A 16,978-nucleotide genomic window follows, 5' to 3' on the forward strand; every position below is an offset into this window, starting at 1 on the left:
CAAAAATAATAGGGTCTGGGATCCCTGGGTGGCGCAGCGGTTTGGCGCCTGCCTTTGGCCCAGGGCGCGATCCTGGAGACCCGGGATCGAATCCCACGTCAGGCTCCCCGTGCATGGAGCCTGCTTCTGCCTCTGCCTGTGTCTTTGCCTCTCTCTCTCTCTGTGACTATCATAAATAAATAAAAATTAAAAAAAAATAATAGGGTCTGTCTAACGTGTTACTTAAACACTGTTTTTCCTCACTTGTATGCACCGAAGGGCTCAAGGGAAAATACATGAGACATTGACGAGTAAACTGTAATAGAGTATTTCCAAAATGTATCCCCCACCCTTTTCTTTTTTTCATGTCAAAGTGGCTGTTTTTCCTAAGTCTACTTGCCTTATACCAGCAGATAATTATAAGTAGTATATCAGTTAGCATTTGGGTATGTTTGTTTATCAGCACGTATCTTAAAGCACCACAAAGAGAAATAAAAGAAGATTCGGGGTTTAAGATCTTCTTGGGATTCAGTGATGGGAGTAGGTGTGAGGGTGAAAGTGGGGAAAAGTGACTACGGTGGTATTAAAAGAGACTCTGGAAAAAACATTAGTGGTTTAGACGAGGATGATGGTAGCACAAAGAAAGTAAAGTTGATAGAGTCCAGATACCTTTTGGAAGAATGTCAGGGGGCCTTTGGGATGGGTTGGAGGTGAAAGAAGAAAAGAGGGAGGGGTTAGAGTCTCTGATTGAACAGCTGGGTGGGAAGAGGTTCCGTTTATACAGATGGTACGTACAGGAGGAGTAGTGACTAGATGAGGTGCCCGTGAGATACGCAGATGGAGGAGCCACAGGTGGGCCGTGGGAGGTGAAGGCTGGGAGGAAAGGAGAGACGCCTTTAGCCTTTAGCCTGTGGCTAAAATATTAACTTGGTAGTTGTTGGCCTGTAAATGGTAATCAAAGCCCCAAAAACGAGTTGAATCTCATGGATATAAAATATAGGGGGTGAGGGGAACAAGAAAATCCAAAGATCGCCCTGTGACTGTGTCCCAGCTTCTAAGAGTTGATTAGGAGGAGAGGAATCGGCAAAAGAGACTGCTTCGTGCTTAGTGATGTAGAAGATAGAGGGGAACGGTCAGAGCCAAGAGAAGAGGATCCTTTTCGAGGTGGCAGTGATCATCCGTGTCAGAGACTGCAGCAGGGGTGGTGAGCTGAAGGTGGGCAGTACTTGCTGACAGGAGCCCTTCGGGGGAAGGTCAGGAGAGAAGCCAGGTGGGCCTGACAGTAGCGCGCAGGGGATGCAAGGGGAGGCCGCAGGTACAGCGGCCGTGGGGGGCGGACTTGTGAAGGCAAGTGGCTCCATGGGGTGGTCTGTGCGGGCCTGGGTTTGCAGGATGGAGACCCTCACCCCGTTACGTACTGATAAGGGAGACCCAGCTGGAGGGGAAGATGCAGACTGGGAAAGCAGCGTGACTCTGGGAGGGATGTGCCTGAGGAAGAGAGGGGTTCCCGGCACGTAGGAAAGGAAGGCATCTGAGGGGAAAAGAAATATTGCTCCATGGTCTGGAAAAGAGGCGGAGAGGATGGCACCCAGCAGACAGCTGTGTGAATGTCTAGGTCTTAATGGCAGAAAGAGCAAGAACTTCCTGTCTGGGGCTTCCACCAAGGTGAATTGCAAAAATGTCTAGGGTCTGGAGTAGGCGGGCTCATCACGGGCTTGGAGAGCGGAGAAGGTGCTGCAAACCCTGCAGATGGTGAGACAAAGCCACCAGAAGGAGGTGGCGAGTTGTGGGCCAGTGGGGAGCACGGTGGCCTTGCGCCCTGGCTTTCCTAAGCTCGGTGGCCCAGCGACTTTTCCCCACCTGTGTCCATCCTCTGTGATGTCGCAGAAGGGTTCCCGTTTACTCAGGATTTGGGAGTTTTGCCTGAAGAAGATGAGAGCAAGAAAGCTGATGAGTTTGGGGCCACCTGTCATTGAAGTTGGGTTAGAGAGAGGCACGCAGGAGGGCTGACACAGAAGGTGGAGTCTGCAGGGCCGTAACGAAAAGGCTCCAATTATACGTCTTCCCCAAGCGCAGGGATGCTGATCGGAGGCACTAACTTAGAGGGGAGATGGAGAGAGAGAGGACTGGATGTTTCTGGATGCCTCGGAAAGAAACCCTTGACTGTCCTGGGGCCAGGACTCCCTGTCTAACATGCTATTTCATACTGGGCTCATCTCCATTTTTAGGCAGAATGTTGAGGTAAAACAAATAGATACAGACACTTGAGAAGTCCTTTATTGCCCTGATTTCTGGAAAGAATGCCTAAACGCCATTCCTTCCAAGTGAGGCTCGTCCTGTGTGGTGTGGTGCCGGTGGGTTGTTCACTGTTACTTGCTGCCTCGTTGTCGCCAGAGATGCCCTACATGTCACCGCCCGGTTCTGTATTGCCGACACGGTATTAAAATGTCTGTGCTTATCAGCTTCGCTTTGTCATACAAATAGATTTTTTTTTTTACGTGATGCCAGGGGTTCACTAATAATCATTGAAAGATAATAACGGTGAATGCTTAAGTCAGTTTTTAAGTGCCCACGCTTGCCTTTCTGTGTGATTTGGGTATATGCTCTAGGTGGATCATTATTTCTGTGTATGTTAAAAGCCATAACGTATAATTCACCCTTAGATACTGACTCAAATATTTTTTTAAATCTGAAAACATTGAACCAGAACATTCTTCTGCCCAGGTGGGTACTAACTCCTGCAGGTTTCCCAGGTTGCATTTTGTAAATGATTCCTCTAGGGCAGCAGCTGGTACTCTGGTGCCTTAAAAAACATAATGTAAGTCTCAAAGGTACCCCACCACACACCCAGGGGATGGCTTGTATATGTGGAAGGACAGGGCTCATAATTTGGTAAAATTTATTTTTCACTGCGAGTATTAAAATATGTGAGGCATGACAAACATACATATGCGTATCCTCGGTACGATGACACATTATGGAAAACCTCTTTCTTTCAGCGCTAGAAAAAGAATGTCCGTGATTGTTCGCACACCATCCGGGAAGTTACGACTTTACTGCAAAGGAGCTGTAAGTTTTTATTTTTGCCTTTTACAGTTTTGATTTATGATGGTTTATAATGTATATGTTCAGCATTCTGCTGTGGAAATGTAACACAGATGTTTAGCATAAAGTTGCTGACATCCACTTTCCTTGGTGTTTTATAGTGATAGTGTTGAGCCTCTTCTGGTGAAATGTGGAATTCCTTCTGGGTAAATTTGGTACTTTGAAAAAATTTGGCCTAGCTTACTCATATAATTCAATCTTGATACACAATCTTTGAGGTTTATGTTATAAAATATATTAAAAGACAGTTAAAACAGAAAATGCCTGGGAATTTTATTAGAAATGTAGGGATCCATACCAGTTTGAATGTGATTTTTTAAAAACCATAAAGGGGGGGGAATGGATCATAGTTACTACTGTAATTTCATCATAGGGTCATTACCATTTGTCTTGCATGTTTTAATTATAACGGAATTTCTGACTATTGGTTGGCTTTGGTATATTGGCAGATTATAGTGACAGAGATAGTAAAATGTCATTCAGAGCGAACTTTCTTAGTTAAAATCTGTTTATGCTCTTGGAAAAATGAGGAGTCTACTGACCAGGCCTGCCTTTTATTCCTAAAATTAGTATTTTCCTTCTGAATTATCCTTTCCAGGTACCTGGTCTACTTGGACTAGTCAGGTAACTTAACCAACTTGGAACTTTCCAATTTTAAATAGAATCAACAACCTTGATCTAGTAAATGAAACGTGGAAACTGCACTTATTAGGAAACCAAAGCTTATTAACTTAAATTTTTGTTGAAAATGTTTTTCGATGCCTTGGTTTTAAAGCATTAAAATGCCATTTTGGGATGCCTTGGTTTTAAAGCATTTTGGTAGGATTATTTAATGATGTCTCATAAATTTAGTTTTAGAATTCCTGTGGTTGTTGATTGAAACAACTAATATTTATTCATTACGTGCAGTTTATCTACCAGACTTGAAACTGGATTTTGGAGAAAGGAAGAGAAGACCCAGCATTTGTCAGGAACTAAGCCTAGTCACAGAATATATATATATAATATATATATAATATAATTTATTATTATATATTATATATTATAAATATATATTGTATGTGAATTATATAAATTATAATTTATAATTATATATACATTATAAATTTATTAACTTATAAATTATATAAAATATTATAATTATATATTATATATAATATTTATATATATAAAGAGAAGTTTAGGATACAATATTGAGGCATATTGTAAAGCTCTTCCATGTTCCAGTGGTAGCATTTAGTGATAAGGGAATAAAGAGCCTTAAGACCTTCTCCTTTAAATGATTATGCGCCCGGTTTACACCCAACACACATCCTTCCTTTCTTAGTTTTGAGTAATCTTCCATCTAGAACCTCTGTTTAGGGAGTTAAAAGCATTGAATAAAAAATAAAAACATTGGACTTCCTTTTTGACTAATCATGGAGGTGGTCTGCATACATTAACTTGCTTATTGCATTGTTTCTCCTCCCTCCCAAGTTGGCCATGAAATGTGGTTGACTACTAAAAAGGCTGAAACATGCAAAGTGGCAAAGTACACTTGAGAACTGCACGTAGTTTGGCAGAGAATAGCAGGCTCAAGGCTGGGAAGGTGGGCGTGTGTTAGGTCCTGGGGGTTTTTTCATGCTCAATAACTTGTACTTTTTTCTGAATTGTTCTGATGCCACTTAGGAAGATGATTGAAGACAGAAAGTTGCATACTGAGTTACCCTTGATGCTAGCGACCACAGTTTGAGAGTTGATAAGGATCTGAACCCAGGCAGTTGCAGAGAGGATGGAGTAGACCGAGATTTAGGACTCAGTAACTAATTACATGTACGTGGTAGGGAAACCGTGACCTAGGATTATGACCCGATTTGGACTTGGCCAGGTAGACAAAGTAGTGCCACTTCCCACGGTAGAGGGTTGGGAGCCACATCTGGGCCATGAGGCAGAGATGGCTTGGATTTCACAGGGGAAGGAATCTGGAGTGTGGATGCGGATTTAGAAATTAACAAGTGTAGCTGGAAGGTGAAAGCAGGGGATGGATGAGACCTTGTAAGAAGGAAATACTACATGGAGAAGAGGAGGGCGAAGGGTGAAGAGTAGAGGATCTAGGAAGAGAGATCAGACTTGGAGGAGAGTCTGAGGAGTGTTGATTCCGTGGTAGAGTGAATAATGAACAGTGACGAGGGCCACAGAGACTTTAGTAGAAACGTCCGCTACAGAGTCAGCGATAATACTTTCCAGTCCAGTTGACACAGTCTGTTCAGACTTTGACATATATCCTCTATTCCAAATCCATGAGATGGATATAAAGAGGGTTGAGTGGGATGGGAGTCCTAGGCCCTGGGTCAGAATCTGGTTGGTGGTTGGAGTTTGGTTTCTAAGTGTTAGTGGGGGCAAATAGTGCTTTCTGTAAAATGTGGATGAGAGCCAGCCTCCCCTCTTTGATGCCTGAGACAGTGGTGAGCTTCCTAATCATGAGAAGAAGCTGAGAAAAATTCATGCCAACTCTGTATAAAACCACTAGATAGGGCTGTGCACAACCAGGCGGCACAACACGTGGAGACACAAGAGGAAAGCTCCTGCCAAAGAGGGAACAAGCACGTAAATAACTGGATGTGGATTCACGCCAGGTGAAATCATGTGTATAGACCTGTCTGACCAAGGATGCTTAGTGCCCAATATGATTTTTCTAAAAAAATCACAACTATTCTTAATCAGAAATAAATGGGAGAAAAAAAAAGAAATAAATGGGAGGTTTGGGCATATGTGTGAGCTAAATTGGAAATCATAAATTTAAAAGAAAACATCAGATAAATGGAATACGGTCTAAATTAAACAGTGGCAGGGGTGCAGTTAGTGAATCGGAGAACAGTACCGAAGAGTCCGTCTAGAACGTAACACGGGGAGACTGTGGCTGTGTGTGGGCGGGTATATGGATGATTTGCATTTTTCCCTTTTTTCCAGGGTTTCTGCAGTAAGGTTGCCTTGCTTTATTAATTTTTAAATGAAAAAAAAAGGGAAAGGAGAAGTACAGTTTATGTCTGCGATAGTGGCCGATTTAAGAAAAGTCACATTTACACAAACAAAATCGTAATTTGTTGAAGGAAATGAAAACCCTACCCCGATACATAGTGGAGGAGAACTTAGAAACCTGTTACACTTAGTGCATTAGAGAGCTTAAAGAAAACTTCTAATTAAGTGCCCCCTAAATAATATAATAAAATCCCATGCCATGGATCAAGGAGGACCACATGCGACGTCAGTTGTGTTCAGCACTTCAGCTCCCGGCCAGCGGCAGAGAGCCGAGGAATCTGCGTGGCACGCACACGCCCAGAGGACGTCTGTCCACACTCACGTGTGGCTGCGGCTGGTGATTTCAGCAGGTGTCCCAGATCCCAGGGGCCTCACGCAGTGTGTCGGCCTTTCCCGTTGACCCGACAGCAGGATCCGATTCCTTGCGGGCACCTGCTTCATCTGTGGCAAGATCACCCAGATAACTTCAGTGTGAAAGGCAGTGCTTAAACGGTTAATTGCGTAAAACCTCTTTTCTTCTCTTGGCTGCCTTCTTACTCCTGACTCTCCCGTTCTGCTGGGCCGTCCTCCGTTATTTGGCAATTTGGTATCGTCCGCTCTCCCAGGGATGACCCGGGATGACCTCAGGTGGTGTAGTCACGTAACGCATGTGTTTTGAACACGTGCAGGATGCGGTCAGTGAGGACAGAGCAGCGCGGGAACTTGAGTCTGAGAGATGAATAGGAAAACGACTTTTCAAGTGGAAATTGACCCAACACTAGGACACCGGATACGTGAATCCAGTTAGGATTTTCTGCCAATGTAGACTCAGTAGGTTCTAAATCTGATCTTAGGGGAAATAAGACATATATGCACATGTTAGTTCCTGTGAAAAAAAAACCTTTTTTTTTGGTCCTAACCATGGGCCAAACACTTGAGGTAGCTCTCTGAATCTGTGAGTGTTAGCTCTGGGCAAAAAAAGGTTATTTGCACGTATTTATTGCTCACATCTACGCGTGGCCAGCTGTGACGGTCACTTACAAACATACTACCTAATTCCTGCAAAGGGCCGCATTCTGGCCCCTGCTTTCCTGGATATCATAAAGTAGAAAATTCTATTTTGAGCATCGGTTTTTTTGAAAACGTGGCTACATGGTACAATTTTCTCTCCCTTATCACTTCTTGACTTTGATTTTTTTTAAGATTTTCATATTTTTAAAACCCCTGTTTTTAATTTCACTGAAAATGTCATTAGCCTCTGGGGGAAAAAAATAGCATTTGTAAGTTATACCTCTCATTCCTAGAAAGGGAGCCATGAGGGGAAATTATCATTTCCTTTTGCTTTCTCCCCCCCCTTCCCCGTTCCACCCCTGAAAAATGAAAAGAAATTCATAATTGGGGCCTGGAATATTCCATCTGTGCTGAGGTCACCAAGTTCTTGTTTCTCTCAAGGGTTCTAAATCATACTCCATTAGTCTGCTTCCAAATCTCAGCCCTGAGACTGGAGACCCCAAAATGGGTAATACCACTGAGAAAGTAATTGCAGGTAAATGATTTATTTTTTCCTAGTCTAATAAAACCGTGGAGGCCAAACACTAAAATCCTGAAAACGTTAAACCCAAGCCGAAGAGTAACGAAAGGAACAATAAGCAGTTTTTTAAAGGGGCAAAACTCAGAGAAGACCTAAGTGGCGCATAATACTCAAGCTGAAAGGGACTGTGAGGATCACCCAGTAATTGAATTTTACAAACTAAGTGAATCGAGGTTTTCGAGGCTAACGTGACAGTCAGAAATATGCAGCTATCGGTCTGTGCTCGGTTTGTTGGAAATTCTCCCTATAATGCCCAGCAGGCCTCTCTGTGCATTTGGACCGGCATTTCTCAGAGTTTGCGGTGGGTGCCCCCCGGTCCCGTACAGATGCCCCGATCTCCAGCTCAGATCCAGCGTTGCGTGAGGTTGGGGCCTGCACCGTATGGCGCCCCAGAGACCCACTGTGCAAGTTAGCGTTGTAAAGACTCCAGAAGCGTCGCCGCAGGGCGGGCTTTATCCAAAGCAGCATTTCCCAAACTTTCTGAGCGCTGGGCCATTCTCCCCTGTGGCACCTGTGTATTCATACGGTGCCTATACCCTGCAGCGTCCTGCAAAACCTTCAGAGGTGGGGGGCGGCATCTTGCAAGGTCCGCGAAGTACCGATAGGATGTGAGACGTTGAGCACTGGAGGGACTGAAGATTTATTCAGGAGGGAGAAGGATGGAAATATCGGCCTTGACCCTGGCTTCGTCGTATCATCGGGGAAACAGTCTTACTAGGGGGGAAAAAATTTTGTGCTTTAAAACTAATGCTCAAGGTGATTGGTTGTTTTTTTAAAACCGATTTGCCGCCGATACTGTTGCCAACATCAACATTCCTGAACTCAAAATGCTTTATTTTAACTGTATCGTGCCTTCTATTTGTTTTCCAGGACACCGTGATATACGATAGACTGGCAGAGACTTCAAAATACAAAGAAATCACCTTAAAACATTTAGAGCAGTTTGCTACAGAAGGTGAGCGTAATGCAGCAACAAAGCGTGATTACGACAAAAAGGGGGTCATACCCGCCTCAAGTCTTGCGGGATTGTTGTTATCTTACTTGGAAACCCCGAAAGTAAGATAACAGTGTTGACAACTTAGGTTGTACTCTATGCCGTTCCCATTATCTTCGTTTCGCCTTCCTGTGTTAAAATTTTAGAGAGACCGGGCCCCTGTGTTTTGGGGGTGTTTGGTCTATAAATCTGTTGACTTTTTAGAATGGGTACTATTCAAGCTTTAAATACGGTGTATCTCTAGAAGCGTAGAAGGAGAAGAAGTCCAAAAACTGGACAGTTTCTCGGTAAGAAAGAGGATAAGAAATAAATTAGCTGGGGCGCCCCGGGGGGCTCCATCAGTAGAGCGTCCGCCTTCAGCTCAGGTCGTGATCCGGGTCCTGGGGTCAGGCCCCAGTCGGGCTCCCTGCTGCTCCCTCTGCCTCTGCCCTTCGCCCCCTGCTTGTGCTGGCTCTCTCGTGCACACACTCTTTCTCTCTCTCAAATAAGTAAATCTTAAAAAAAAAAAAAAAAAAAAAAAAACTAAAAATAAGCTTTTAGAACTATTAAAATAGTTATTCACAGTGTAGGTTCCAACTGACCACCTCTTAAGCCCCTAGCCCATGCCAGGCTCTGTGCGAGGCCAGGGAGTCGTGCAAAGGCCTGTCTCCATCCTCCTGAAATGCGTGCTCTGTGCAGCCCGGTGGGGCACGTAGTCCGGGGGGTGATCTGCGTTAGATGGGAGGACGCGAGAGTCCTCAAGCAGTACGGCCACTTACTACACGAGTTTGTAGAGTCTTATCTCTGAACTTAACAGAAGTAGCCAGAGCTGTACCTGAATCTTCCATCTCAATTTTCACTGTGCATCAGCCAGGACTGTCACCAGTAGGCAGCAGGCCTTGACCTCCGACCGCGTCCTTTGTTCCTCTTAATCCAGGCTATGAAAAGATAGGATTGTCTTAAAAAGCACGAAGCTTTGAAAAGCAGGGACATAGGGAACCTTCTCTCCCTTCTCCGAAAATGCAAGAGCACGGAGACACTCGTGTCCGTAGAGTTCAGACGCCTGGAGGTATGTCCTTGGCTGGACTTGACAGGGGCAGCCTAGCTGGCACCCAGCACCGGTTCCGTCTCGGGAAGGGGGACGGAAGGAGCATCACCCTCTCCTCTGGCTCTGATAGGAAGACCTTTCGGCTCTTGGGCAGAGCTGACTTGGCTTGGCCTTCACCTCCACCCTTTTATTCCTGGCCCTCAGCTGAACGACAGTCTGACTCCGTGCTACCCCAGAGTCTAAATCTCCAGCCAAGTTTCCAGAAGAGAAAAACATGTCCTGATATAGCCCCAAATTTTTAAGTTCTCCGCTCAGTGCGCTGGCGGTAGGCAAGCCTACCCCTTCCTTGGAAGACGGAGTCCTCTGGGCCCTTCATGTCCTTGTGTCCCCTGCAGCTCGTTCCTGATATGCCCCCTGGCCACAGTCGATTGGCCTGAGGTCCGTAGCCCCCCGTTGTTCTGAGAGCTAATGACCTTGAGTGAGGGTGTTGTCTTCTCAGGAACCTGATTAACTGCGTTTGTCCTGGCTGAGAAACGCTTTTGCTGCTGCTTTGCTCCAGTCCACCATTTTTTTTTTCCTGGCTGAGGGTAGCTTCCTGGTGAATTATGAAACTGATAGGCATGGAGCACGGGGCGTAGGCCGCCTCAGACAGCAGCTTTGAATGGTTTCCCAGGGTAGTTCTGATGAGTACTTTGTTTAGTCACCATCCCTCAGTGTTTTAAGACTCTTTATATTATAAATTTACAGCGATAAAGAGCTGTAATAAATAGAACCCTGCAGCCCTGGAGGCAGATGGCCTAGCAGGTAGACCCCGTCGGTGTCCCTCTCTTTCTTCATAAGCCGCAGTTATAAGCGAGCCTCTGTGCTCAGCGCTGAGGCTATAGATCGGAGGAACCCATCCCCTGCAAGAGCGGTACGCTCATCCTGGATGGAGATCCACAGGAAACACAATTGGAAACGTTGCCATTCACACCATACGAGCATTTGGGGATCTCTGCCTCTAGGGTCTGAGTGAGGTGAGAATCATCAAAGTGATGATTTTAAGAACTGAGTCTTCACGTAGATGCAAGGCAGATGTGGAGGGAGTTGGAGGGAGTAAGATGGGGAAAAAGTGACTGGCATGTGCCCAGGCCTGGGGAAATAAAAGGAAGATGGCAGAGAAGGAGGTCGAAGGTCCTTGGTGTGTGGGACCTTCGAGTGAGCCAGACTTTGGGGTTTGGACTTCATCCCGGGGATGAACGATTGAGAGATCTCCAACAAAAGAATAACCTGATAAGCTTAGGATTTTGGAAAAGTTACAAAGGATGTATTGAGAGAGCTGGGAATTGAAGGCAGAGCTCCAGTCAAAGGTGAGGGGAGCGTTGGCATGCATTTTACGCCAAGTTTACGTCCTAACGGAATCGGACCAACATACAGTCTGAATTGAACCAGTCTTTTCAAAATGTGACTTAGTTGTATCCGAGTGGAAGGGTCAGACTTCAAAATGAAACCGTATTTGGTGTTGGGATGTGTGCTGCTTTTTTCAGGGTTAAGAACCTTATGTTTTGCCGTGGCTGAGATCTCAGAGAGCGACTTCCAGGAGTGGCGAGCGGTCTATCAGCGCGCGTCCACATCTGTGCAGAACCGGCTGCTCAAGCTCGAAGAGAGTTACGAGCTAATTGAAAAGGTATGTGAAGGATTACTTTTGCTCATATGGAAAGTTTGGTTTCCAGAAAACTTCAGTCTTTTCAAGGAGCCAATAAATAAAGATCAGAACGTCTGGACGCACCGCTTACTGTCGAGCCTCCCCTGGTCTGAGCGTGAACAAATATTGGCCGTGGTTAGAGCTTTTGCCGAAAAGTCTGTAGAATTGCTTTATGTGGACCTTCACTCTTTTTTGTGATTTTGGATCCATGAGGTCAGCCTGTCTTCTTGCTTCTGTGTACTGTTTCTTCTGCGTCACTGAAGAGAAGCATGCTCTCCTCCCCACACACATGCACACAAGCGACGTGTACAGCCATGTGTGCATGTAGGTAATCGAGGTGTGTAGTGGGGAATACAACAAAATATAACACAAACACAGCTGTGGGGCTCTGTAGCTAATGACAAAGAATATATAAGTGGACGATCCAGTGTATTTGTAAACGTACCTACACATCTACACGCACATCCCTCATCTGTGCGACAACTGAAAATACTCCCATTTTACAGACAACCAAGGCTGTTCACCCAAAAAGTGACGGACACACTGTGAGTGATGCTGTATGAATAGCAGGAAGTTGTGCTTCCTTAAAAATAGCAGACATTTTTGTGTGGTGTTCACTGTGTGCCACGTGCTATCTGGAGGGTTGACTTTAATCCTCACGGCATCCCTCTGAGGTAGGCACGATTTATTTATTTATTTATTTTTCCAGTTTTACAGATGAAGAAATCAAGGAAACAGGTCAAGTAATTCGTTTGAGATGACACAGTTCGTAAGGGGGCGAGGCAGGACCCTCCTTCTAGCTCCAGAACTCATGCCCCTCACTGCTTAGGCACCTTCATCCTCCCCTTCCCCTTGTCAGCACATAACTTCCTCCCCGCGTGATCCTTAGCCCTATTCGTTGCTTTTCTTAGGCTTCTGAGAACTAAAACAAAGTTTTCTCTTCCAAAGACTACTGTTTGGAAACAACTTTTCTCCTGTCTCCTGATGTACGTGGCCTGAATGTGATGTGGCCTTTACCCTCCGTGGCAGTGTGGTAGGATTAATACACGATGAGTTACCATCAGGTATTTGAAAATGGATCCTGAACACTAAGTCTTGTGTCTACACGAAGCGCCCCGTAGAAAATTCTGAGGTTGGACGTTAAATGTAGCTGGTTAACATGCTGACTCTGCGTGCCCTGGAGCTTATAGGTTAGATTTTATAGGTTTCACAGTTGTTGTTGTTGTTTGGGGGGGGGGTGTTTATAATAACGTCTGGTATTAAAAGCCTTGTGATTTCCTTTTTTTATTTTATTTTTATTTTTTGTTTTTTATTTCCATCTTTTAAATTAAACAGATGTTCAGCCTTCCTTCAGCAGGTGGCAGTCGTGAGTCACTGAACTTCTAGTTGCCTGGGGAAGTGGCCTTAGCCGCACGTGTACTTTGAGTTTGCAGATACAGATGCCTCCCTGGGACGGCCTGTTGTCTACACCGAGTGAAAAGAGGGGTGGATAGCTAGTTCCATTTTGCATTCTGATAAGCCATGGTCTCCACGTTTTAATGAAAAGTCTAAAAGCCAGAATGATGAAGGGATTGGTTCCCTTGCTCAGCCAGCTTCCAAAGGACTGGACTTCTGTGTCCCTCCCGACCCCTGAAACCATAATCTCATTCGGGTATTAGGTTCATTAACGCTACCGGGGCTGCTACTAGATGTTAGGTATCAGAGATGCTCGAGCGCGCCAGCAACCCCCCGCTCGCCTGAGACTCTGAGCATCGCCGGCCTAACAAATTTCTGGAGTCAGGAAATCGAAAGGAACCCAGAGTGGTGCCCCCACACACATGGTCCAACGGAAGTTTCCAGGGAAGTGTTGACTTTTCAGATGAACCCCAGATATTATTATTTTACCAGTTAAAGGAGATCAGAGGTCTTTTTTTTTTTTATGCAAAAGATCAGAAGTCTTTGGGGGGGGGGGTAGCCCAGGCACAAAGATACTGAAGAACTGGCAACAGAGAGCTATTTTTCAGACAAATGCTTGTCCCGTCCCCGATCATTTGAAGACCATAGGGTTTTTCATGTATCTAGAGCCAGGGCAGTATGACCCCTTGTGTGGCCGGAGCTTCCATTGTTTGCTAAAATCATCAAGGATTAGTGTTGCACCAGAACTGGCTGCCCCAAAAACCACCTACTGAGGCAAGTTTGGGCCTGTCCAAGCGCAGATCCTGCAGGTGCCTTGTCCTGGCTTGACAGTCAGCTGCCATAGCAGTACGGGTCAATGTCTTGGCCTTTACTTTAGTGAGGCGTGTTGATGATGTAATCTTTTTAATGTGATTGGAATCTGTTTTTGAAGTAGACCACCATGTTGGGCTTAGCATAGAAGATAGTGAATTTTAAACCATGAGAATGGTTTTTAAGTCCTTTTTTTTTTTCTAAGAACAGAACACATTTTCCAAACAAAATATTGCCTGAATCATCATATATATAATAGAGAAAAGCTGCTCTGTTTTAAAAAATGGAGGAGTAGGAAGGAGCCCCACGTGGGCTGTCCCCTCAGCCTTAGCACCTTGCCCTCCGCACGGTCTGGGAGGAGCTTTTCGTGATTTGGCGGCTCCACTGAGCACCATTTGAAAACCATATAAATATTCCATCTATTTGTGAAATTTTTAGAAAATGTGCTCCTCAGAATACTATAGATTTTTCAAGACTTTTCGCTTCTCGATGAAAGACCAGATCGTCCTCGCGATCCTGTACACAAGGTGTTTCTGAGCATATTTTCATTAATGATACAAAATGCCCCTGACATGTTGGTGGTAGTGTCACGCTAAAGACATTTGAAATTTGAAGGATTCGTAGAACCTTTCCTGAAAACAAGAATGTTTTTAATGTTACCAAATAAGTGAAAACTTTATTTTTTTTTTTTTTGTTTTTTGGGGTTTTTTTTTTCTTTAAAAGATGATGAAGGTTGTACTTTTAAACCTTATTCTCGACCTTATCTCTCCATTGTTCAAACAAGTAATTCGGTTTTTGAAATTTCATCCAACGCTTATTCCTTCGGGTATAACCCGCTGTAACCCCTAGCAGAAGCTGCAAAAATAGCCAAAGAGACCCAAGAACATCCAAAAAGATAATGACATTGGTCCCTTGCCACAGTGCTTTGTCTCTTTTCTTTCCCAGCAGTCTGAGCACTAGAGAGTACTCACTCCACCCTCCAGGACACTAAGAATGAAATGTGAGAGGTTTGAAAAAGTTCTCTGGTTATTGGTATCCCTATCGACAGTGGCTGTCCGAGGAGAGGATTGAGGACTTCCACATCCATCTATAAAATAACAGCATCATCTCTGCCATCGGGCGGGACGGTCTGAGCTCTAACACTTGCATTCAGGTGGTCAGCATTTCAAGATTAAAAAAAAATAATAATTCTGATGTTCTGAGTTGTTGCAAGATGTTCCCGAAACATATTTTTTCTATTACTAAAGATAGGCCAAGAGGCAGCATTTATTCCCAGAGAGACAAAACCATGCAGGAACGAGAAGGTTCTCATAGTTAAAATGCAAAAGGGATTGTTAGAAGCCTATCAGGCCCTTCAGGTGTCTTGACCTAGTTTAGGAAGGGGATTGTGGCATCGCTTCGGGTTTTATGGAAGGAAATGCCTCTTCATGTCTTCGTCACCACTTCAGAGAACTTAGTTGTCTCCTTTCAGACAATATTCTTGACCTGCTTTACCTGCTTTAACCTTGTTCTTTTGAAAGATAATTGATGTATTTGGACTTGTAATTCTAGGTCATGAAACCACCTATTAGTGTTGGTTTGCATTTTTAAAAATCCGATTTTTAAAATGAAATTTAGAATTAATTTACATGTATTTGGTCGGGAAAATTACAGATAAGTAAGAGAATAATTATGAAGCTTTATGCTTCATTAGCAGTGGTTTCCCTGAAATTTCTCACCTTGTTCTTTGGTCTGTCACTTTACATTTATTCTGACATCTTTCTAAAGCAGATTTTTTTTTTTTTTACCTCCTATTCAAACTCTGCTGCTGGGTTCTTTTGAAAATTAATAGTGCAGAGGGCTCTGATCTTATCAGGGAAGATTTTTTATGATTAAATCATTGGTTGAAATAGGAAAGTGTGCCTTTATGGTAAATACAGGGTTTTTTAAAAACGTTTTATATTTATTTGCTTCAACAGAAGAGTGCAGCTGTATCTTCAGCATTGCACAAATCACCTACTAATCGCATCTCATGTTTATGAAAGCAAATTATTTATCTTGAGCGATAACAGAAAACAGAGTGGGTTATAGCAGGTGTTTAGATTGGGCAGTGATTGAAGCATTTCCCTGATGGTCAAATTGGGTTTTTTCTCTTTTTTTCTTTTTCTTGTTATGAGGCAGAGATTATGAACTATGTTTTTAAAAAATGATAACTTATCTGATGCAGTTTTTTAATAGATTATAAGTCAGAGAGGAGCTTAATAGTAATCAGAAAACAGTAGCTCTGACAATCTAGCTCTCCTTTGAAATCAGGTAAGAGTGTTTTATACACATTTTGTGACTTTTGATTAGTGTTGAGCATCTCCTAGATTGAAGCGTCATGAGAGCAAGGACTGTTTTTCAGGTATTCATCACAGAATTTCCAGCGCTTGCCCGTCTAGCCTGTGTTAACTACTGAATAAATACTTGACAAGGGCAGCCCGGGTGGCCCAGCAGTTTAGCGCCGCCTGCAGCCCAGGGCGTGACCCCGGGGTCCCGGGATCGAGTCCCGTGTCGGGCTCCCCGCATGGAGCCTGCTTCTCCCTCTGCCTGGGTCTCTGCCTCTCTCTCTCTCTCTCTCTCTCTCTCTCTCTCTCTGTGTGTGTGTGTGTGTGTCCCTCATGAATAAATAGAATCTTTAAAAATAAATAAATAAATAAATAAATAAATAAATAAATAAATACTTGACCAAATAATAAATGATTCAATTAAATGGTTTATCCAGAAGCGAAGTTTCTTTGGTAGGTGCTTGCTTAATAAAAGCCTGGCCCCTACTACTAATACAGCCCATGCTTTCTCCACGGCGAGGATGTTCGCATCGCATCTGATTACTCTTAAGCTCCTCTCTGACTTATAATCTATTTAAAAGACTGCATCAGTTATCATTTTTTAAAAACATAGTTCATAATCTCTGCCTCATAACAAGAAGAAGAAAAAATAGAAAAAAAAACAATTTGACCATCAGGGAAATGCTTCATGTTTGTCACTGAGGATTAATTTAGGGATGTGTCGGGGGAAAGAGCTAGTAATTTTCAGGAATGCATTCTGTAGAAGTGTAGACGCAGCCACTTTAAAGACGTGTCTTCTAAGTTACATAATCTATGAACGTGCGAAGCACAGGGTTGGAAAGATCCAGCAGCATATGCCCCAGCACGCGGCGGGCTCTGTTCCGGGCCGTGGGGCGCAGCACTGGACGGAGCCCGGGAACCAGCTCCTTGTCTTCAGTCTTAGTAGGTGCAGATAGGACAGTTGGAAACTGAAAAATCTAATTCCCGACAGGACTGAGTGTCCCTGAGACGGGACAGCCAGGGGTCGTGAGCTTTTCTACATTATTTCCTTTACTCTTCCCCCCAAATGGGGTTGACGTCTCTAGGATTT

General features: G+C 44.1%; 1 protein-coding gene across 7 annotated transcripts in view; it reads left to right on the forward strand.

Annotated features, from left to right (window-relative positions):
* The window catches only part of ATP8A1 (ATPase phospholipid transporting 8A1), a 223,531-nt gene that overhangs the window by 107,117 nt on the left and 99,436 nt on the right, over positions 1 to 16,978 (forward strand). For all 7 annotated transcript variants that reach the window (XM_055339524.1, XM_055339561.1, XM_055339517.1 and 4 more), the window contains 3 exons: positions 2,979 to 3,048; positions 8,543 to 8,627; positions 11,220 to 11,359. In XM_055339524.1, the coding sequence (XP_055195499.1) occupies positions 2,979 to 3,048; positions 8,543 to 8,627; positions 11,220 to 11,359 (295 nt within the window). The remainder of the gene's footprint in view (positions 1 to 2,978; positions 3,049 to 8,542; positions 8,628 to 11,219; positions 11,360 to 16,978) is intronic.

The sequence above is a fragment of the Nyctereutes procyonoides genome, unplaced genomic scaffold (genome assembly GCF_905146905.1).
Source record: "Nyctereutes procyonoides isolate TBG_1078 unplaced genomic scaffold, NYPRO_anot_genome, whole genome shotgun sequence".
NCBI lineage: Eukaryota > Metazoa > Chordata > Mammalia > Carnivora > Canidae > Nyctereutes > Nyctereutes procyonoides.